This window comes from Cottoperca gobio, chromosome 5, assembly GCF_900634415.1.
Source record: "Cottoperca gobio chromosome 5, fCotGob3.1, whole genome shotgun sequence".
Classification (NCBI taxonomy): domain Eukaryota; kingdom Metazoa; phylum Chordata; class Actinopteri; order Perciformes; family Bovichtidae; genus Cottoperca; species Cottoperca gobio.
Genome location: NC_041359.1, coordinates 13,370,218 through 13,395,294, shown reverse-complemented (window position 1 = coordinate 13,395,294; position 25,077 = coordinate 13,370,218). Strand labels below are relative to the sequence as shown.

General features: G+C 41.2%; 1 protein-coding gene across 4 annotated transcripts in view; it reads right to left on the bottom strand.

Moving 5' to 3' along the window:
• atg7 (ATG7 autophagy related 7 homolog (S. cerevisiae)) overlaps positions 1–25,077 on the bottom strand; it is a 58,735-nt gene that overhangs the window by 17,923 nt on the left and 15,735 nt on the right. For all 4 annotated transcript variants that reach the window (XM_029431814.1, XM_029431815.1, XM_029431816.1 and 1 more), the window contains 6 exons: positions 21,491–21,685; positions 20,380–20,625; positions 18,276–18,391; positions 15,935–16,010; positions 11,054–11,134; positions 6,332–6,454 (listed from right to left, as the gene is read on the bottom strand). In XM_029431814.1, the coding sequence (XP_029287674.1) occupies positions 6,332–6,454; positions 11,054–11,134; positions 15,935–16,010; positions 18,276–18,391; positions 20,380–20,625; positions 21,491–21,685 (837 nt within the window). The remainder of the gene's footprint in view (positions 1–6,331; positions 6,455–11,053; positions 11,135–15,934; positions 16,011–18,275; positions 18,392–20,379; positions 20,626–21,490; positions 21,686–25,077) is intronic.

Sequence of the window (25,077 nt, the reverse complement as noted above, 5' to 3'; positions counted from 1 at the left end):
TAAAATATACAACCATTCAGGGAAAATGGACAACGAGGGTCAATTGCGCGTGAAATGAATAACCCTTTATGAAATGTCTCTCTCACTCTCCTTCCCAATTCTCTGTCTCCATCTCGCAGTCTCACAGGAGGGTGTGCAGTGTGCTAATGAAAAAGCAGACCTAATATTTTTTCTCCGAGTCCATCTGGTAATAATTGTAGCATGTAGCAACCGTAGCTGTGTTTGGATAACGCTCTGACATACATGGGGCCCTCTGACGCTCAAGTGTGTGTGTTTGTCGTCTGTGTGTTTATGTGGGAGTGAGAAAGACAGAAAGCGAGGGAGAAGGGACTCTGTGTCACTCTCTGTGTGCGTGCGTGCGTGCGTGCGTGCGTGCGTGCGTGCGTGCGTGTGTGCGTGCGTGCGTGCGTCATGCTTTCACTTGTTTGTTTTCCAAGCTGCTTGGTGATGAGCCAACATAACTAAATCAACTTTATCATCGGCACACTGTTTCACGTAGAGAATCACAGACCAGAGCGCGGCTGAGCGTAGATGGTTGGGTTGTTAGACTGCTCCTCCGGGGCCATTAGCGTGAGTCAAGGTGAGGATTTGTGGAATCTGATGGCGCACAGACTTGCTATCAAAGAGCAAAACACACAGATCTGGAGTAAGAGGGGGTCTATATGTTACTTTTACTCTGTGTACTGGAATTAGGCCAAAAAGAGAACCTTGGATATTTACCACAGACGCAGGTTATCTTAAAAATGTTACTTGGAAGTCAAGTATGGTTCAAACTTGGGGCATCGTCTTGTAAAACAAAAAACAATTTGGCGGAGAGATTGCCCTGAAACTAAATCACCATGTATAACGATACTCCCAGCTGTAAATGTGTCTTGTTGAACTGTTTGTGAGTTGAGCAAGACACTGATCTCATGATAAGTTGCCCTGGATATCTGGAGCATCAGCTAGAAAACAAAGTGTGGGACCTGGAAACTTCTAAGAGGGTCCCATATTACTAAGTAGGGGATTGAAGTAATTTGACAATGATTTCATTTCAAAATCCGACAGCAAGACGATGATGTTGTACAAACGCAGGTTACACCCTCAACAACTTAAATTCACAATAGAAACCCTGTGTGTGTTTGCCAGGTCTGCACTGAATCCTACGGGACAAGAATGTTCTGTGACTACATACGTGTCAACTACATAACCGGTTATTGTCATCAAATTGTTTGGAAAACACGACACAAAATAATAAAATGCTAGACACCCATTTTACAATTTCCTGTTAATCACTTTGTAGGAGTAGCTGTCATTTTATTCAGATGAGAGTAATGAAAAAAATCCTGTCACAAGATCAAACCCAAAAAAAAAAAAAAAAAAAAAAGGGTGACAAGCGACACATTCTTCTCCAAGTTCAACGCAAACGTCTTCATCTTGTGACTTACTGGCAGCGCACTGTTGGAGTAGGTGGAAGGGAGTGGAACATGAACTCTGCAGAAAGACCCTTTGTGCTGAGGGGGTCACACATCCTCTGTACGAGGCATTCACATTTAGAGAGATTAATGTGTGCGGGAACACACGCATGCACACGAGAAAATGGCATCGCTTACTGAAAGCAAGGGTTGGAATATATAATATGAAGAATGACCGATGATGATGAGCTTTCTTTTGGTATCACGTGAGTGTACGAGAGCGGTGGCAACGGGAAAATACAGTATTTACACAGCGTTTGTCTGGTATGGGGTTTTCTAGAAGCTGAAATCTCACAGTTGGATTTTAACTACTGAACTCCCAAACGCAGAACCTGAGCTATGACTTCTAATTTAATGTGAGAGCCACTCTATAGTATTTTACTTAAAGAATAAAAAAAAGATACATAAAATATTAGAATGTAGCATTTCCCTCACTACAATTACTGTCCGATTCAATACCAACCACATAATGAGGGTTAGCCTGAACCCTTTATGTGCCTGCAAGGATGAATATATACAGTACTTTATATAATTTAATCTGACAAGCCAAAGACAGCGGGTGGGTGCGTCAGAGGAGCGGTACAACTTCCTGTACAGACACTAATTTCCTTTCAGGCTCTTTGAGTGTTTTGCGTGTGTTGATTTGTCCAACCCAACCCTCTACAATGTGGTCACACTCCGGAAGGCTAATCAGCCAACACAACACCCTGCACTACGACACAGATACCTTAACACCCGTTTAAATAAGTATCAAAACGGGGTTTAGCTCAGCCGAGTTAACCCCCAATACCCCTCGATAATGGGCCAAGGAGTGTCATCTGACTTACAAGCCAAACTGGCTTAGCCGAACGCATTTATCAAACACCACTTAGCTTTGGCTTTAGCTCTGACTTGTCAAAAGTAAAGTGAAGAAAAGACATAACTGGAGAAACCGAGCATCAGCCCAGAGAAGTGGCAATCTGAGTACCTCAGTGTACTTCCAACCGACTGGGTCATTCGTTGGGTTTAAATTTAGCAAAAGTGTTTGTACTTATTCCAAATGGCCACATTCTGAACCTGCCGTCAAAGCCTCCTGGCTAAATTGAGTCATAGTTACATCAGCCACTAGAGGGCTTTGTCGCCTAACATGTCGCTCAGTAGCGTTTGTTGAAACGAACTAGTCGGACGTTTTGGATTGTCTTTTTTGTTCGGTTTACAAAAACAATTGCCGGTAAGTTGACGATCTGACAAGGACTGTTTGAAAGATCCTGAGGCCTTACACTCTGGGGAGTGACAGTGGAGTGGAGGCAACAATTACAAGGACTACAGTATACCAGGGAAACTGGCCATACCAAATTGTAGAGTAAAAAAAGGGCATAAATCCAGTACAGATCAGGCCATGAATATTTAGAAATGGTTTGTCATGTTTGTTTTTCCTTGCCACACTCAGGAAACTAAAGATACAGCATGTTGCATATTACACTTTAAAATGCATGTAACTAATTTGCCAGACGCCAGAATCATAGTACATTTTCCGTACTGCCATGCTCCTCCCAGAATTTGAAATCCCAAATCGGGCCGATTTCACAAAGAAGCCATTCACACTGCTTTCAGCATGCTCACACACACACACACAAACAAACACACACACAGCTTTCAGCATGCTCACACACACACACACAAACACGAACACACACACAGCTTTCAGCATGCTCACACACACACAATCACGAACACAGCTTTCAGCATGCTCACACACACACACACAAACAGCTTTCAGCATGCTCACACACACACAATCACGAACACAGCTTTCAGCATGCTCACACACACACAATCACGAACACACACACAGCTTTCAGCATGCTCACACACACACAAACACGAACACACACACAGCTTTCAGTCTAAACTTTTACCAAACTTGAACTCCCCCAAAACTCTGTTGTGACCGCGTAAAAAGTAGTTCTCAGGTTTCAAACTCGCCCAAAATAGGCCATAAGTACATAGTACTGCTATCTGGTGACGTAGATTATAGTGTTGAACGGTTACACACACACACACACACACACACACACACACACACACACACACACTTTAGGGCAAGAAGAGAGCATTGTAAAAAAATAACTTCATATGCAAATAGTCATTTGAATCCACCGTAATACATGCATGCACAACATTTATTAATATATGACTAATTCTATTGTTTTGTAATCAGTCGTTAGGCTGACACAAAGGATACAGGAAAAACCTTCTAAAAGTCAGTAAATGAGCCATTTGAAGCGATAATCATGATCCAGTGATGATTCACTGCTGTGTACAATTCCAACATGTAATAAAAAAAGATTCCCGCAAGGACCCTTTAAACCCTTCACTTTTACATTGAGAATTATTATCATTTCGGCTTGGTACTTCTTAAAATATGGGTCAAGATCCGAAATAAGCCACAGGACTGTTTCTAGTTGGTTCCCACATGAAATAAGTAATAATATGCTTTCAGGAGCGGGAGAAGAACTTCTGTCCCTTCCTGGAATAGGAAAGAAAAGGGACGTCCTCCAAGTGCAGTAGTTTTTGGAAAAGCTAATCTGTGTACAGGAAACAGGCGCTAAGACTTCTGGCGCTGGTGGGCTGAGCAATCAAAACAATCTCTCCATCTTCTGATTGAGGAGAAAGAGACCTACGCAAGAGTCTTCAACACACTTCTTCAACGGAGAGAGAGACAGCAAGAGAGGGAATGAGGGATAGAGTAAGAGAAAAAGATATCTATCTATCTATCTATCTATATATATATATATATATATATATATATATATATATATAGATAGAGATATATATATATATATATAGTCTTCTTTACTAGCTTCTACTTTATTCCTCCTATAATCTCCTGTCCCATTTTGTTTTCCATTTCTCCCTTCACGGTTTCTCTTATCTACACTCCTTTCCCTCTCGCGTCCTTGCTTTTCTCTTCTCCCCTCCTCCATCTGTGTGTTATGAGTAGGAGTTGGGGAGAAAGTACGTGGGATTTTCCCACAGTGCGGCAACACCAGACCCGGCCTCCCCCCACACACACTTATTTTCTGTCTCTCCCTCCACTCCCTCTTTCTTGAGGAAAACCACCCATATTCCACCACCAAGTTTTCTGGATGTTTGTTGGAACTTTTTGCCGCTAGTTGTTCCATAGACATCAACTGTGTGCTGCTATGACAACAGAGTAATTAGACCAGTGACCAAGGACAAAATTATCTCTGCCTTTGAAACAAAACAGTGCAGCTCCTGTTAAACATTTAATATGAGACATTTTACTAATGAAATTCTTACAAAAAGGCTTTAGTTTCCACAAGACGACAAAGATGTTTTTGAAACGGTATGAAGAATTTCTTCCCAGGGTCATAAAAATGAGCTGCATGGTAAGCTCTATTTAGCCATGCATTTTCTGTCCCTTATTCAGATCCAGCTCATGGCTCCAGCAACAAGAACACCCAGAAGTTATTTTCCTCAGCCATGATATGATGTTGGACTTCTCCTGAGGCATTTCCCAGGCAAGGTGGGTCATCGACACCCTTTAATGTACATTGCAGATGCTGCACCAATTCACCTGTCATACTTTGTCTTACCCTCAACTTGTGAAGAAAACCAAGACCTTGAAGGACTGGGAGGAAGTTGCCACCCCACGTGAAGGATTTCCTCCATTAGCTCTAGCATCTAGAATACGAGTGTCTGAGACTTGGAGGTGGACTCACCTATTGGGTTGGTTTTACACCATCCCTACATCCTACATCAAAAAGCAGCAACGCACTCCTGAGATGAAAGTGGACTCTCTCAGTTCCTCAGCTCTGCCTCAAAATGTTGCACATTGAAATAAATAAATAAATCACAAATAGAATTGGTGACAAGGCACCACTACCTTGGTGAAGCACAATATTGGATTTTTGCCAATATCCGATATGCTGATATTTTCCAACTCATTTTAGCCGATGCAGATGCAGGTATACTCGCATGTATTGTTCCACCTAATCGCAGAGAACATCAAATCTCTCCTGTACCGGAATGAACATATTATTATGCCTACTGTTATCGTGATGGGCAGATACAGACATAAAATACAATGCTTTTCATGGTTTACATGTAAATAAGGTGACGTGCCGATGTCATCGTGCACGTCACGATGACGTACTTGACTTATTGCCTAAACTACGAACACAGCACTCACTCTAGTTACACAAATATCAGATGCTGTTTAATTACGGTCCCATCAGCCCATATTACCACAGTATCCTCTACAAGACACTCCAGAGAGCACCACCATAAGCCTTCCACAACACATCCACACAATACAGCCACACTGGATGGGCAAACTCCAAGAACCCCTTCAGGATCCTTGTACGAGTGAAGAGCTGGTCCACAATCAGCTCCAACATAACGATTTCCCAGGAAGGCACAGCCGTGTGATACTACAATAGATGGAGCACAGCCGCTGCTCATTTAAAACAAAATGGGAACAAACAAACCACGACATTTGAAAATATCCAGAGCCTTCAGCATCTCCAGAGTAAATGTCATCCGCTCTTCAGCGCTTGGCCTCTGCAGTGCGTTTGTTAGAGACCTTTTGACAGAAGATGAGCAAGGCTTCCCCCGAGTCCTCTGTCTCTTCGTAAAGTGCACGTCAGTTTTAGAAGTTGCTCAAAGTATTTCTTACCAAAACAGTATCCCAATCAGTCAGCTGCTCTATCCCCATTATGCACAAGGTTTCCCAAAAAACAACAAATGTGCAAAAGTGCCCATGGGTTTTTAACCATGTACCTGTTGACACTGCGGCCTGTGTGTTTTGAGTGCAGCAGGTTTCGTGTGCGTGTCTGTACCCGTCTGTGCAGGTGTATGTTTGTGCGATTTACCTCCGCAGCCTGAGTCTCCTGGTGCAACAGTGTCAGCCCTGTCAGGTCCTCCAGAAATGAGTGGGAAGAATTAAAAACATTGGACAGGAAGTTGAAGCCTTCCCTCTCGTAGTGGTCCAGGACCTGAACAAAAAATAAAAAACAGTTCCAGGTGATTTAAAAAGAAATGTAACGTCTATTGATAGGGTAACAATACATTCATTCTGACAGATTGGTCCGAGGTGCATAGAGCATCATATTGTGGAACCTGTTTTACTCTTTGCATAATCATCACTTTTGTAATCATTTGGCACGTAGAGAAAGATAAGTAGCCGTTCTGTGTGTGTTACTGAGTCGTCTACCAAAACACTACACATTTACATTACAGCTAGTTAGGATGCCTGAAAGACCACAAGATGATTTCCCTTCAAGCTCTGATTCAAGTCCCACGGGTAAGTCTAGCAAGCATAAAAGCACCTTTTACTGCCCTTTCAAGTAAAACATTACATATTGTCTTTTTCTTCACCAAACATCCCATGCTTTTAGTTACTGAAAGTCCTTTTGGAGTCTGATGTGTACACTTTGAGTGGAGACGGCTGAGTCATGCTAATGCAGCCCGACTTGAATCGAAAACATGAGATGGCAAAGAGCTACTTTCTCTCAAAAGCAAATAATAACAACAATCTTTCATTGGTATGAAATTAAAATGCACCCTTGTCGCTCTGGTCCACACCACAAGTCAGCACCTCTGCAATCACGTCGACATGTTTACCTTGATCTCCTACCAGTACTGACTTCAAATACCCACACCTTCTTTCCAAAACACACACAGAGATCCTCTAACCTCTCGGCTACCTTTCTATGCTTGGCCGAGCCTTTCATGGACGCCCACAGACCCTCCTCTGCAGGTGTACGGTTACCTCTGCCTCACATCAACACACAGTGGGCATCAATGTGTGTGCGTGTGTGCGTGTGTGTGTGTGTTTGTGTTCGCAGACTGACCTGGCGTCTAGTCTTGGAGCCAGACACACAGCACACAATACACACTGACGTGTCCCTCGTTCATCTTTTCAACCTCTCTTTTCTTTCCTTCCCTCTCTTTTATTTCTTTGATTCTCCACTTCCATGTACAGGATCCATTACATGAGACGCCAACGGCCAAAACCCACGTTGTTGAAATATACGTAGATGCTCATGACACATAAAGCAACTTGATAACAGTGATGATCTTCTGATAAAGTCACTCCAAGCAACACACTCGCACACAATTACACCCTTCACTTATGTCCACATCAATAGTAGACAAGATCATGAGCAATACATTCGACAGTATCCAGTCCCGTGGCCCAGTGTTGGTTTCAGAAGTTTAAGATTGTAACAAAATAAGGTTAAAAAGGACGTGGGGAAAAGGAAAAGTCTCGCCAACTCAAATCAGATGGGGTTGTGTGCAGTGAGAGACTCTTAAATGTGACATAATTGAGTGTTTGTCACTTTTACTCTCTTGTACAGTTGACACTTGATATAGAACTGAAAACATCTGTAGAACACAGAATGAAGCATTTAATACGACCAATTCAAACTGTGCCAAAAGCATTGTGAGAAATATGCCATAGAAACATAAACGTACAGTATAAAGACACACAGAACGGAAGAGACTACAAGATGTTGCAGTGTTAATCAGGCGCTGATAGGTTTCAGTAGTGATTGCATGCGGTTCACGGATAGCACCAATTAATCCAAGCTACACACACACACACACACACACACACACAGAGTCATTAACATCTGGATTAGATGCTACACATATGTACACACACATGTACACTCTTGTCCTAAAGCTTCCTTCCTCATGGAGCCATATAAATCTCTACCCTCAGGCTTTATTTGACATTGGCTATGACTTCTTTTTGAAGTTGTGTGTGGATCCATACTGTGGATATTAGGTGTGTGTGTGTGTGTGTGTGTGTGTGTGTGTGTGTGTGTGTGTCGAACATACATCGAGTGGTCCTGGTGCCTCAGACAGTCTTTAACTTTAAGTTGTAAACATAAAGAACATACAATAGTTGAGTGCTTGAATGTTCTTGGTTAGTGGTTGAGCCATGATGTGACACTTATTAATTTGCACTATGAGTAAACATTTCCTGGTGATTCAAGGGCTTTGACTTCCACCATTAACATGTTTGGTCAACATGCCAGTGTAGACACTCGCCTTGAGAACGCACAAACTCCAGACTGACTCATTGAGTAACCACTCAGGCCTTATGGTATTCCAGAGAATTAGCACACTTCACAGGAAGCACAGCTCATAACATAAAGTGCGTGTAGTTAACGCTCTGTGGTTGCTGTACAACCAAGTTATTTATTATAAAATGAGTTATGACTTTTGAAGAAATTGCACCTCGTGTGAAAGTGAATGCTGGTATAAATGTAAAAGCATCAGAAAACATTTCTCACAGCTCTTGGGGTGTTTAAAATCGCTCGTTTAGTCTCAAACTAAAATACATTTAAATTACAATTACCCAACACAGAGAAGAGCCTCAAATCCTCAAATCTGGGAAGCTTAAACCAGAAAGCGTTTGACATTTCTTCTTGTCAAACAATTAATAGGTTACTTTTCTGTCGATTGACTTATCAATTAAATGTCTAATTGTTTTAGCTAAATTAGAGGGCAAATTTATTTATTTTAAAACCACTTTACCTCTACACACTTAAGAGCAGACACAATTGTGAGCCACAGTTTCAGTGTAGTGGTACAAATCCTGTATATTTTAGATTCTTCAAAGAGTTTACATTTTTGGTAATAGTGCTGGATACAACATTCAACCAACATACAATAGAAAATCAGGTTTTAATCTTTAAAATCTAAGTATACAAGAATAAAACAGTTCTAGTTGTTAAAGGTTCAGAAGGAAGAAAAACCTTGATAGAGAAACACTGAGCTGCGTTAATGACCAGTTCAGTTCTCTTTTTAACACTTTGTAAAACGTAAAACATTTTTAAATGTTTTTGCTATTAATAGTGGTAGTGCATTTGATAGTGTTAGTACAAGTAGTTGTAGTATGAGGTGTCTGGCATGGTTTAAGACAAAGCCACGTCAGCTGTGATTTACTCTCTGGCGTGTTGTTTTATTGGCTTGCAGCCCCACAAAGAGGTAGGACACACACACGCACACACACACACACACACACACACAGACACAGAGACACACACACACACAGTAAAAAGCCCCAACTCTACAGGAACCGTTCCAGCCCAGACAGGGGCTGAATTGTTTTGTTTCCATAGTGACCTGGCAGCACACAGCTGACTGCGGCAGGAATACACACAGACATGCACTCGCACTCACACAAAGACAGGCACTCACACACACATACAGTGAACGGACTGATGGATGGACAGTGTGACACACAAAGGGAGGAGAGATATGGGGGAGGGAGAACGGGAAGGGAGAGAAGGTGAGACGGAGGAGAAGAAAAAAAGGGAAGTGAAATAGACTGTAGAAGTAGACTGGTAAGAAAAAGAGTGAAAGGCAGATAAGCAAATGCAAAACCGAGAGGGAAAATGTGTGTGGGTGGGATTAACGAAATCAAAACATATTCACCAATTTCACTACATAACCTTTATCCCTGCCTCAGCAGAGGATCGTCTTTCCTAACTCATGTTGTTCATTGTTAGGGACTACACAGGCTTTACCCCAATCCCTATTAAACCTTATGAACCCTCCGCACCGACCGAATAATCTCATCAGTCACACAGGCAGAAACAAGACACTTTAAGATGGAGTGGAACTTTATACTTTTTTTTCAGAGCGAGCGTAGGTGGAGAAAAACTTTAAACTTTTAGAGTACAAGCTAGCCAGCTCCCTCCCTCCCTCCCCCCCCTCCCCTGCCTCTTGGTTTCTCCTTCGGTGTCTCTCGCGCTCCGTCTTCACATGAAAGTGATAGATCTGGGGCTTTATGACCTCTTTATAGACACAAAGACTGCATTGAGATCAGGGGAGAAAGAGAGAGAACCAGCCCTCCACTCATCACAACACCCTTTCTTCAGCACTGCACTTCCTCTCTTTATCCCCACCACCCCTCTTGCTTCACCCCCCTTTTTTACTTTCTCCCTCTCTAACCCCCCCTGGTCTTACACTAATGTACACCAACCAATCACTTCGCTGGACGCTGCTAACCACTGGGCCACCTGTGGCAATGATTGGCTGTGGACCAATGACGACGCGGTAAAAAGACACGAAGGCAATTTCTCTCACCCCACTTGGCTGATTTGGAATATGTGGACACTTCACCGTCTCTTCTCACACACACACACACACACACACACACACACACACACACACACACACACACACACACACACACACAGTGGTGGGAGCTAATTCTACTCATACGACAGTCACTGACATCAATGAGCAACTGCTGCCTGATTGTTACCATATGGTTTTACCAGCTTTTCTGTGTGTGTGCGTGTATCTTCAGTATTCCTCAAGGAGCAACATTTCAACACAGCTTCACCGACTTAACAATGTGGAACTGTGAGAGATGGGATTCCCCTATTTCTGCTAAGGCTGCAATTTGTGTTTCAAAACAATGTTGCTACATAGTAACAGAATCTAATCCAATAAGTAAATCAGAAGCATCTTATCTGCATCTACCTGTCAATCTTTCTTAAACCTGTTCCTAAACTGGATTTTGAAGACACATCATGTTAAACTAATCATTTACAATGAATGCTACTTACAATGGGTGAGCAGGCGGTGCATTTGTCAAAGGCCAGGCTTGCAGGCAAGACGTTGTCGAACCTTGAAAGAAAGCCTCTGATCTGTGGGCGAGAAATCAACATGTCAAAAAGTGACATGAAACAGAGGAGCAAAATAGCACAGCAGCACTCGAAAGGGGAACACTCCTTTCAAAACCGCATTCATAAACACTTCACATTTACATTATGAGAACACAAAAAATGTCTCTAACCATAAAGAGATGAAAACACAAAATAAGCAGCATGAGAGTTTGACTTTTGGACAGAAAGTATTCAGTTTGTGAGAATAAAAAGGACCCTCGATACCTTTGTTCTTTTTAAGCAAAAGTAAATGTTACTTAAATATTAAAACTTCTGCTTGAAAAGTTTGGAGGCAGTTTGACTTTTTTATGTTTTCTACATTTTAAACTCATGCAGAGAGCGCCCTCTGGTGCACTCCTTCAGTGAAACATTTTCATCATTTCTCTCACTGCTAAAAATCTTTCACTCCTATTTATGGCTTTAGTAATTATGGCTAATTACGTTGATTACAGTGTAAAGAACCTCCTCCACACACACATACCGATAACTCTTTAGCGACACATGTTGAAACCCCACTCGTCACTAATATATTCCTTTCTTCGCTTCCCTCCTCCTCCCTTATACCCACATCTTCCTGTTTTTGTATTTCAATAAAAGCTTCCACCATAATGTTCTCTGGTGACGCATGTAGACCAGAGCATGAAATAACTAATTATCTGTTAGTGAAACTGATAAATGTTTCAAACATTTGTGGAAAAAAAAAATACTGCGTAATGCAGAGCAAGTGAGCAGGGCAGGAAATGAAAATCTCTCAGTTCTTAAATAGGAGATTTAAGTGCAAACATCTTGCACCTTCATTTCAATTACTCATCATGGGGGCACATTTGCAGCCAGCCTTGGTGATAATCTCAGGCTTAAGATGTACATCTCTGACTCTGTGACCGGTAATCAAATACAACGTGAAACAGTGATTCATCTTACGAGACATTTCAATTTAAAATCGAAAGAGCTTTAGTCAGAGAGGCTCATTTCATTTTGCAATGTTTTTCTTCCGTCCTTCTCGTCTTGTATACATCGTCCCATTTGTGCGCTGATTATTTTAACTAAAGTGGAAAATTCAAGGATGTACAAAAGAGGAATAAAAAGGCACGGAGTAATTGAATGACGAACTGCAGTGATAGGCAGTACAAATATAACATGAATGTGAGAAGACAACTGCCGGCACAAGCATGTTCAGTGGATTAATGAATGAATGAATCTCCATTCTGAGTGGATGTATGAGTCAGACCAACGGGGGAGTGTGAGCAAGTGAGATGGACTTGAACAAACCTAGGAGCTTTACATAAAACCGCACAGCCTTTATAGACTGTAGCGAGTAAAAGGAGTTCAGGTACACTATGTATGTTTTGTGAATAAATAGCATGCGTTTCCAGCTAGTGTCTAAATATTCAGACAACCATTGGCATAGTTCTCATTTTTACAGAGCATAATAACTCATGCAAATTAATAACAGTTGTTGAGGCAGTGCATGTCAGACTTGGTGGCACCAATCGACGTCCTCCCGAATAATATTCTTAATACATGTCATGACAGTCTATTTATAATTTTATCATCTGGATTTCCATATTGTAATTTTGGTCTATTCTGTACATGACAGAGATGACTTGTCTGTCTGTCCTGTTGTCATCGTTTCGCACACTATAGATTTTTAGTTAGAGTTTTTCCTCATCCGAAGGTTTTTTTACACTGTAGTAATTTGTAAAACCCTTTGAGGCAAATTGGCGACATTGGGATATATGAATAATATTTACTTAATTTGAGTGAGGCACAAGTACACTGTTTTATCAGCTATTATTTTTTTGTTAACATAAAATAACAGCATGATGTAGAACATTTGATCTGGCTCGAGATCAGAGCCACAAATTTACCCCAAAACCAGCACAGAGCATTTCTAAGGATGGTCCGATAAAACTCTGCTTTGTGAGTTTTCGGGACGGAGCTTGAGAAGTGTCGAGACTACACAACATTTAGATCAAAAGTTGAAGGTGGTGACATCAATACATTTACATTATGTATTATATTAGTCCCGTATTGGCACTTATCATGTAGTCTCTGTAAACCACCACAAGTTGTCACTGTGGCACCACGGAAAAGATAGCCTGCAGCTTCAAACTACTCATCTGCAGTGTGTTGTATGAGCGGTAGATAGCTATATACAAAAATGGACACACACACACACAGAAGCAAGCATCTACACACTCATGCATATTATATTCCCTGCATATCTTTTTCTGTGGTATTCATTATCTTATTCCGTCGCCTTCACCCTCTTTCACCCTCTTTCGGCACGAACACAAGCACGGAGCGTGTCAAATGGCAGAAATTCAGATTTTCAGGGTAATGAATACTGATGATGATGCGGAGGTGGTGAGAGTCTTGAGTATGTGAAAACAGTCAGTAAGCAAAAGGGCACAGCTTGGATAGCTGCAGATTATCTAATCTTCTTTTATTTAGTGACCACCGCCCCGGTCCAGATTAAATAACCATTTTTTGTATGTAGGTTTTGTATACAGAAAATCATTCTTGGAATAATATTCCCAATTGCGACGAGAGGTTAGCATAGATAGCTGCAATAGCACCAGTCTTATCAGAACTGGAGAGTTTTCCATTCATCCAGTCATCTGCTAAGTATTTTTTGAAAGGACCTGCCGTTCTTAAAACAGTTTCTAATGACGGCTTCTCAGATGGTTCTGTGTAACAAACCATCTGGTGCTTAACACACAGTAGCCACTCCACAGAACTGACTGTGGCCTATTACACTCTAAACATCTACACACACAAACGGCCAAAAAGAAAAAAGGCTACACAAGAGCATACATTCGCACAAGCACAGGTACACACACATTAACTTCTCTTTCTTCTCCATAGTCACTGTCACTATGTATCATGTTTATGTATTAAGCTTTATGTTTCCCTCACTAAAGAGCTGCATGACCCACCGCTTCCAGCTAAATCTGGTCTGACCTTAACTCCAGTGCTCCTCGACCTATGAAACAGAATTAATTTTGCTCTCCACAACAGCAGCAGCAACTTCAGATGTAGTTATTTTTCTAACTTTGTTTCGGTGTCTCACTATGGGACTCGCCTTGGCGTGACTAACTATGGGAGCTCCAATGACACCACGTCTGTCAGAGAAGACGACCCCTCACAAATCATTCTCGCTCTCTTGCAATGAAGAAACTATAAACTCCCTCAGCTCATCTCGGCCAGCTTGGTTTTTTATGCTACAGTTCAGAGACGACCCGTTAAGGAATACGTCGCTGAACGCAGTCTGGATTTACTGAGTAAGTACTTTGCAAGAAGTGTGTTTTGTTGCCGTTACACAGGATAAGTTCGAGCAATGTCCGCGTCAAGGTGAGCTGTTCTTCCGGCTATTCTGCATTAGCTTACCGTTGTAGCCGGTGATGGTGTATCGTCAGTAAAGCTGTCAAACGATCATTTAAAGTAAGTTAGGATCTATTGCATGGCTGTTATATTGTGCAACACTATGCTCAATCTGTGCACATGTTACAAGAGTAACAAAAGACAACCTTTATTCTTACATCCTAGTTTTGGAGTTTAGTTTGTTCACAATTCTGAAGCAAGACATGTAACCAAGGCCAGAACATTCGAGCCTCCTTCTGCCAGATCTGGTTGAATACTTCATGGTCTTGTAACCACTTGTACCTTGTTGTTCGGAGTCTCAGAATTTAAACTCTTGCCTGTTCCAATTATTTAAAAAAAAAACGAGCAACAGTGGATGTTAACCTTGTGGTTAATAAAAATGTTTTTAAACGTACCAGTTTTCTTGAACGCCCTGAAATGATGTTATTGCTTTATGCGGCCATTTTTCTACGTGTATGTACTTTATTTAAAATGATCTTATATTGTTATTAATAGTTAAATAGTGCATTTTATTGTAGGCGCTGACGCCTCAGATGGTTTGTTAAACAGAAATATCTGAGAAGCCGTCATTGGAAACTGTTTGCAAAAGGGCAGGCACTTCCAAAAAATACTTGGCAGGTGATTGGATAAACCATCTGTCAATCAAACTCTCAGTCGGGAGTGAAAACTTTTCGAGAAAAAGCCATCAGTGCCCTCTTTGCTCTTCTTTCAATGAGGAAATACTCAGTTCTGATATAACTGATGCTATTGCAGCTATTACGCTATCCTCTTCAGGAGCCACCATTGTTGTTTTCAACGAACAGTCGCCTCTCCATGTTGCATCTCACACACACACACACCTAAACCCAACCACGCCTGCAGCTGCCACTAGCTCCTCACAGGTGGGGAGGTCACGTAATTGGTCCGAGTAAGTGTGGTTTGGACACAAACTCTTTACTTGATGCCTTACAAGACGGACTTTGGCGTGATATCGCGAGTATCCAGCTGCCGTCCAAGGAAAAGTCTATTCGGCCACTGCTTTCATGTTTATGTTTGTGAAGGACTTTGAAGACAGCTTTGCAAAATGAGGAAATGAAAAACACACATACTGTATACACTCAGGGGCCACTGTATTAGGTACACCAGTAAAATTAATGCGATCCAATACAACTGCTCAGCCATACATTAAGCCTTGAAAAAGATAATATTGTTCAGTTTGGATTGAGAAGAGAGGTATCATCATAAATGTTGTATCCGTTGCTTTGTATAGGTGTACATAATGATGTGGCCAGGTATGATCAGTACTCTTTTGAAGATGCTGCACTACATAACATTCAGGTGGAGAGGAATGTACGAGCAGTAGAGTGTTCTCGGTATCAAACATGTGGATGCATGGGAGTGTGTGAGTGTGTGTCTGACCTGATGTGGCACGAGACCCAGAGATGTGGGAGGTTCATTCATTCTGTCATCACTGCTGCTGGCCACTGCATAGCCTCTGAGGATGGAGAAAGAGATGGAGAAAATTATATACTTCACACTTCTTTGTTCCATTTTCCTTTTTGTACATGAATCAAAACCACCACGCATGTCACTTAGGCAATATGTTTCCTGCCGTGCCTTTTAAAACTAGAATTTGACAGAAAGAGAGAAAGAAGATACCCCACAGTAGTACACATTATGTGTCAGATATGAGCCGAACACAGAACCTAATACATGCCGATTGCTTTTATTATACATGATCGGAGGGAATCTACACTATATATATATATATGAAAAAGTAATGTTACAAAACTGTGAATTTGGTTGCCCATATTGAGATCTAAGAGATCCCATTTGCTCGAACATTGAAACATTTGACATTTTCCATGAGATCTGAGAGCTCCTGCTCGCCAGTAAATCTAGCCAGGTTTAAAAGATTTGACTCTGCATGGATAACAATAACGGAAATATCAAGTCTCACACTGAGCTCAGAGTGGTTTTGCCAAAGTAAGAAATGTCTGTCAAACTGCTGCAACATTTATCCTTACGTGACAATTTCTAAAGCCCATGCATAGGAATGTTAGCGTAAGGGCCTTATAAGGGATAAAGAGATGGAGGAAAGGTGTTAAAAGGAAAGGAATAAATTCAACTATGAAGTGAAAAACAAGGACACAGAGTGGGCAGTCGCAAGCGAGGGAGATCTTGTTGTAAAGAAAGGAGTTACACAACCATAAGGAGGTACAGAGTGTATATAAAAACTCTTCTTCTCTTCTTTGCTGTTTAAGCTTTTTATCCAGGAGACGCAGAGCAGCTCTGCAACGGCTTATAACATCTCAAAAAACTCTGAGAGAAAATAGCTGTCTTATCAGCCCCAGCAAGCGGGCACTTTAGTACGACTTTCATCGAAACATGCACACACAATCACACTTCCACAAAGACACATGTGTGCACACTTAATAAGCACGAAAACATCCCCATCAGAAAAAAAACACTTTTAAGAGTTGAAAATATCGAGCTATTACAGATTGCCAAGTTAACTTGAGAGCTGACTGAATCACAGTGTTTAAGCTTTTAAAGCATAAAAGTGAGAGATGGGTTATAAAATGCAACAAAGCTTCTACAGTGAACACAAGTTGTTGGGCTGAAGTAAATTCGGAGAGTTGTCCTACAACCAAATTAAGGACACTACCTGTGGTGCAGTAAGATATCAGCTGCACCATCAAAAAGCAAAAGTAAGCGAGTAAAGCTTACTGAAAGAGCCACAACCTCTTCAGGATGTAAAGCGGTCGTCCACCAATCAGAAGGTCGGTGGTTTGATCCCTGGCCCCTGCGGTCTACATAGTACAGCCCTTGGTGTGTGAGTGTGTGAGCCACCTTGCCACCTGCCACCAGTGTAGGAATGTGTGTGTGTGTGTGTGTGTGTGTGTGTGTGAATGGGTGAATGTTGGCTTGTGCTGTAAAGCGCTATATAAATGCAGTCCATTTATCATTCAACCACCTACTGGTGATCAGGAAGTCTCACTATGGTAGGCGAGTGTCTGACACATCAGAACTGTACACGTTTTTGCAAGGATCTTTTATTGGATTCTGATTTTTAATGAGTTTTAGTTGGTGGTAGAAAGATGAAACAAAAACCTTTCGGAACCAAATGTCTATTTACTACGGAGGATCTATTAACTATTGTTCATCCCAGGCTTCCTACAGGGAGTCTAAGGCAAGATGACACAGAACTGCACAGGTAAACTCAAACGGTGAGCAGGGAGCGTCCAGAACAACAGGAGTGTCTGCCGCTGTCAACCACAGAACATCGGGGTTAATCCTCACAGCAATAGGATAAGCCAGGCTGAGGCTCACCAAAAACAATCAGCTCCTGTTTTCATGTTCACATAGAACTGAATATGTGCATTTTATGCATAACTTACATTTAACAATGGAAATGTCAGCAGAGATATTAAATAGGGGAACCTTCAAAGTGCACCATGGACATTTTTTCAAACAAGCAATAAGAGCATGATAAATGATGTTTTGAAGTATCTTTAGACTTTTACTTTAGATCTCTGTAAAGCATTTAAGCTATTGAACACAAGAAAACATTTCTTTCACTTGTTTTAAACAGTCTATGATTTCCCTTTCTTACATCTCCTTCTGTATTAGTTGCTGAATGAAAGCAAGCTGTAGCACATACAACTCAAGACTTCTATTATTACGACTACTACTACACGACTATACCTCCAAATACTTCCCCAACAGTACATCACTTTTGTAAGTCGGCTGTGCTCACCCTTCACTGTGCTGCAGAATGGACACCATCATCTCCACAGCCAGAGCTCCAGCAATCATGGCCAGGCCTGGTCTGCTGACTGTGCACTGCTGATCCAGAGTCCGATCCCTGGTTGACTATTTACAGCAACAAAAAACAACAAATACATGAAGTAAACAACTGCCAATGTACAGTAAGAACATCAATGAGATGAGAAGTTCGGGCAATTAGCTGAACACAAATAAAATATGTTTTGGAAGGCAGAAAGTTAGAACCGGTTAAGATGATGCGGTTACCCAAAGTGACTTAGATTGAGTGAGCAATTATTGGCTAAATGTCTTGATCGCAGGCCGTTTGCCGCACAATGACTGGTAAGGGAGTCCCTTCAGTTAACTAGCCTTTCATTTATGCCACACTATTTTCATTAATGGGCCCATCGATGTCTGTACTAAATTGCACGGCAACGCCTGTAAAAGTTGTCTGGATATTACACTCCGGACCACGTGTGAGGATCAACAAGCCAACAGAGGGAAACATGGACGGATGGACCAACTAACCAAGATCCACAGAGCTACACCACGAGCAAAGCTACGATCACTAAAGTGTAAGCATAACAGTGAAAACTAAAAGTACGCTACAGATACATTTCATTCTCAGCATGTTTCGATTTGTTATAACAGCTGGTCAGTGACACTAAAGTGACAGACGACATGTGTTGTTGTATCAGTTTGCGTCAATCCACAGGCAAAGCCACACAAAAGCCACATCCTCATTACATTATCTGCAACTTTAGTGAGAGCACGCTGTGCCTCTAATTCAACGACACTATAACCTGTGACAGCGGGATGGATCCATATGGCATTTATAGGTGAAGTCAGAGCTCAATAGCACAGCTTCTATCAAATTGTTCTGGCCTTCAATAGCTGAGGAATTGCTTTCATGAAATACTCAAATCAAAAGGTCATAAGGGAGAAAAAGACTAAAGAGAGAAATAAAGTTTGAAGGGTACACAGGAAGAATGGGGGTGGCGAGATAAGGCATGGCATCTCCCTTCTTTTCTGCATCAGTGTTAAACATGCCATTTTTAAAATGCTACAATCTTTCCAGTTTATGACAATGATCATAAAAACACATTCAATCTGTATTCCTGTCAAATCTAAACCTTCATTAATATTCTGATTGGTTTCGTTTGATCAGTCGGGGGCAACAGAACAAGCTTGCACAGCTCTTACACTTTTAATTAAGATATACTTTACATATTTGTCATTACATTCTGTACATTCTTTTCTATATTTATATTTCTTGTACACAATTTCAATTTTATAAAAGTCTTCTTTTTAATAATAATTATTAATAATAATAATAATAATAATAATAATAATAATAATAATAATAATAATAATAATAATAATAATAATAATAATAATAATAATAATAATAATAATATGTTCTGTATTTGCTCTTATTTTTAAGAGCTGTGTAAATGTTTGCACCATTACACACCAAAGCAAATTCCTTGTATGTGAAAACCTGCTTGGCAATAAACCAAATTCTGGTTCTGGTTCTGATTAGCACAGGGCAACATTTGCATTTATTTGTTGTTGTGCTCCGAGGCATTTGATAAATTCCAACATTCACTCTCATTTGAGCTGTTTTGGTCTCCACCAAGAACATATCGGACTCTTTAGCTGCTAAATGCTCCACTACGTTCACCAGCTAGTGGCTCACTGTGTCTGTAAATCATTTGTCGCCTGTCAGGTAACATTCAGTTGGTTTATCAGAGCTTTCTTTTGCTGAAAACAGCTGCCTGCTGTGTCTGCAAGCAAGGTTGCTGAGAGAGACTGAAAACAAAAACAACAATCCAATACAGACAACAAAGCTCCATAGAGCCACGGTGAACTGCAGAGTTGGGTTGTAATTCTCTGCAGGGTCGTGACTATCAGTCACAAGTAGCCATTTGGCCGATTGTTAATATTTAAAAAAGCTTTAACAATGAGTGTTAGTTGAGGAAAACATGAATCCTACATGCTTGTATTGATAAATGTTTTATTTGTGTGTTTGTTCTAACGGCATTCTGTGAGATAATGAGTCGAGTTCATGCTTGTTAGCTGTGTGTTTTCCTCACGTCTCCTGGAGCCACAACATCATTGCAGAAGTAGCAGCCCAGCTTGTGCCCTGGGATGTTGGAGAACAGAGAGGATCCTTGGACGGCGGGCACAGAGCCAGCCGGTGTGGAGGACGAAGAGGAAGCAGAAGAGCAGGAAGTGGAGGAGTCTGCCCCTGCAGGAACACTCGGGCTGACAGCGGGTGTCTTCAGGCCGTGGCGCATCACAACAAATGTGTCAAAGCCTAGAGCGGCGTTAACCACAAGCTAGAGAGTGAAAGACAAGTTATTGTAAATCATGATTACAAAAGGTTTTCACAAAGCAGTGGCAAGGAAAGATCTTAGGTCGCTTTTGGTTTGAGTAGCGATATTTTCCATTTCTCATAAAACACACAGAGCAAATCTTGACCAAATGAAATGAACTAAACGGCTTGTTTTACACAAACAATAAGGTCGCAATGTGTTCAATCATTTCAGGAAGACATAAAACATGAATAGGCTCTTTACAATGTTGAAAGCAACTAGACTTTTAGAGAATAAATGGAAATAAATTGTGAAGCCAATTTGTGGTGAAGTCAGAGACAGCCCCGCAGCACACATGGCCAAATAACCTCTCAGATGAGCAGACCACGGAGAAAACCTAATCAGCAGTCTAAAATACACTTAACTGCTCATAGCAATATAGGAGTTGCATCAGTGATACCACTGGAGGCTTTAAAATAAACGACACACTGTTCACTAATGTAATGTTGCCTGGCAACTAATGGAATTCCAACTGGTTAACAGTTATCGAGTTTTCAATTTCCTCGAAGAAAAGTGAAACTTTTTCCAAATTTCAACCTCCAGCTTAAAGTAAGTAAAACAAGAACAAATGTTACAAAGTCATAAATGTCTCCTAGGTAGATATGTTGGAGCTACAAGAGGCTCCACTATGGAAGCCCTGACAGGCAAGAATATCTCGCACGTACCAGATATTATCTGATCCCTGTGAAATATGGACATGCCCGTTTTTCCATCGCCAAAATTTAGCCCGACTTTGAAGCGTTATCTAGCCTCATCTTCCTGCAGCGTCCCACACCTCCGACCCCAGCCCCGCTGGTCATTGACAGTGTGGCTGTTCTGTTCTTCTTACCTTCCTCTTGCTTGCAGCTATCACTGTAGGCAGCCAGCGGCTCTCCCGCGTGTCCATTAGTAAGAAGACTACATCGTGTTCTGAAATGAGCTTCTCCAGCTGCTCGATATCCCTCTGGGCCTGGGAAAGAGTGGCCTCAGAGAAATTCACCGGGTGACCGGGCATGGGGATGCTCATATTGTAACCCTCTGCATTCTGCAGGAGGAGACAGAGACAAAGAGACACTGCTGACAAACTGATCCCATACGTACAGTAACTAGCATTTGAGGCTGAATACTCCATGACTTGGATGTTTTCTTTTTGGTTTTAACTTTGCAATAGCTGTGCAGTCGCAACCATGAAAATATCATTACTGAAATGTAACCATGTGCATCAAACATACATTTCAACATGACTGAAACATTTCAAATTAACACTGTTAAGACATCCAAATTGTAAAGTTTGGGTATGTTGGGAATTGACCAATTTGATTTGCCTCTAGATGGTACAAATCAGCTTCTCTACATCTACATGTCCAAACTGCTGCTGCCTAGGGTATATGCAATAATCACTAAATGCAACACCGTCTAAACCGAATAAATTATTTGATATCTAATCAGCTGCTATATGAGAAGTCAGTGCTTCCTGCTGCGTGACATGCTATTCTAGACATATGTGTGAGGGCATAGCAGATGCAGTCACCAATCAGTCCCTCTGTAGGATGCGTCATCACATCCTGACCTGAGGCCAGCTGTATTATTATCTCCCCGATATATCTCGACGGTAGAGTATAAAAAACAAAACTTTGAATCGCCACTTCCATTGACAAACTTGTATAACTGTGACTATCTCGAGGGACGGACATCAAGCCAAATGTAAATGTCAAGAGTAAAATTATAATCAAGAGAAGGACAGCAAAGGGCAAAGACAAGGTGTGAGATCTTAACAAGAAGAAATGTCCTTTTTAGCGAATCAGTGGATCTACGCCGCGCCTTCGCTCTCCATGTTTCAAGAGTGGGAACTGTTAACCAGGGCTTAAATTTACATTTCACTTTGACGTAAGTGTTGCTAAGCATTGAGGAGGTGATTGTCGGCTGCAGTGATGATAATCACATTCTAATTTCCACTAAAAAACACTTTTTTTTGTCACCGACAAAGACAAAGAAATCATTTTCTGAAAAGATAAAACAGCATTTCATGACAATCCAACAAAGCCACTGTTGATATTTTCAACCTGCTGTGACCTCACTGTTGACACTTTTAAACGAAAAAAAAGAAGTTGGTGCCAACGCGACAAAATATCCTGGAAATGTCAGGTGACAGTATTTGTCCACAGACAAAATATGACATCTGCTTACGACCTTTTCAACATTGTGACCTTGTGTGAACCGACTCATCTCGGTTCAATTGATGCATTTCTGTGCTCTCTGCTCTCCGTGTTTATATTTCTATCTATCTTCCACACTGGCACCTGGTGCCCCTGTGTTTGTAGCAAAACAAGAAGGGTAGACACACACACACACACACACACACACACACACACACACACACACACACACACACACACACACACACACACACACACACACACACACACACACACACACACACACACACACACACACACACACACACACACACAGTGTTAAACCTTTGTTCTTTACTCCCCATTTTATTCCCAGAAGAATAAGAGGAGCAACAAATATAACTTGGGCAGACAGAGAGACTGGGATACAGAGTTGATTAAATGATGGCATGCCAATTATTTGTCTGTGTGTGCATTTATAATAGGGGGCATCCCGGCCCATTGTATCCCTTTTAGCAACATCCTATTACAGAGTCGTGATTGCAAGATCTGGGGGGTCAATAACTTTAGAATTAGGCTTCAATCTTACCGAGTTCAAGGGAAACAAGACAGCTTACCATTCAGACGCTGAGTGAGTCTTAGGGTGCTTTCACACCTAAACTGATTGGTTTGGTTCAAATTAACTCGGTAAGATTTGCCCGGTCAGTTCATTTTGTTTGGGCTTTTGAGAACTGTCCATTGAACCGAGACCGCCTGAATAGGTGGACTCTGGTGCAACCAAAAGATTTTATGATAGCAGATATCTGATTTTAGCATGATTTCACAGCTAAACTGTGGCGCCACCGCCACGGAGAAAATGGGCCAGCCAGCTGCGGTTTTATCCGACTCAGTGTACTTTATCCTTTCATGAAGTCCAATAAAAAGTAATAAGCCCCAAATCATTAGGCTACAAGACGCCTCCTTTCCGATTTGCAGTGTAAGTAATAGTAACCAATGCTTATATGCTTATCAGCCATTTCTCCGTGAGCTCTTTGTGACACTTCTTCATCACTGGAATTCGATTTCCTGACCTGGGTACCGATTATGCACGCGAGGATGATCGCCAAAACTGTCCAATTAACAGTCAGTCTGTATGACTTCAAGTTTACCCCTCTTGGTTCGTTTCTAAACGGTCAGTGTGAACACGGACCTGACCGGAACTAAAACGCAACAAGGTATCTTTTTTTCTCCCCGGACCAGACCAAATGAACCTACTACAGCTGTGAAAGCACCCTTTGTCAATTTTGTCAAAATTCACAAGTCGCCTCGAAGCCCAGAGGGTAAAAACATTTCATTCTAGAACGAACTGCTCTACTTTCCATGCAGGACTGATGATATGCATTTTTTTTGTATTATATCTGCAATATGAAAGAAATCAAAGGTTCATAAGACTTCAAAGTGAAGCTTCAAAAGATTCACAAGATAAAAACTGCTGACTTCACAGTAGCTGGAATATGTCCTCCTGGTATCACGGCAGTGGGGGAGGAAGTACATCATTCACCACCTTTAAACAATACTTAATCTTCTGCATTCAAAAATGTACAGAAGTAAAAGTACAGAAGTATTGGGCAACAAAATGCAGTTAAAGTATCAGAAAGCTTTAATTCTTCAGAATTGCTCCTGTCAATATTATATCACAGGATAATTATCATTGATGTATTAATAGGTAAGCAGGACTATAATATTGTAGGATGCCAACCTAATACCATGCATCACATTTACCAAACTCATCATTTGAGTTGCAAGTAAAATCTTAATATAAACTACAGCTGTTGAATTAATGTAGTGGAGTAAGATATTCACAAGTGTCCACATGAGATATTCACATTCATATTCATAGTGGAGTAGAAGTGTGAAGAAGCTGAAAATAAAAGTGTGGTGTAAGTACCTAAAGATCGTAATTAAGTACATGTACTTAATTCCTTTAACCATTTCACAACAGACCCTCAACCTGACATCCAGGGGTCCATAATTTGAGAGAGATGATACTTTCTGCAATTTATTATTTTCTTTTCTGTTGCTAAACTGTAATAACTTACATTTCCAGGCCCCTAAAATCCTTCAAATTAAACTATTTGAGATGGAAAAAAAATCAACTCAAAAGAAAGGTTATGAACCACTGATGTGGAGGATACAATAACTGCTTACCCCATACAAAAAGCTTTAGCCCAGTAAAAAGGCGTTTCAATGAAAACCTCCTGAATAACATGACATTTGAAGGCAGGCAAAAGGGAAAGTGAATTCTCCTCCGATGAACTTGCTC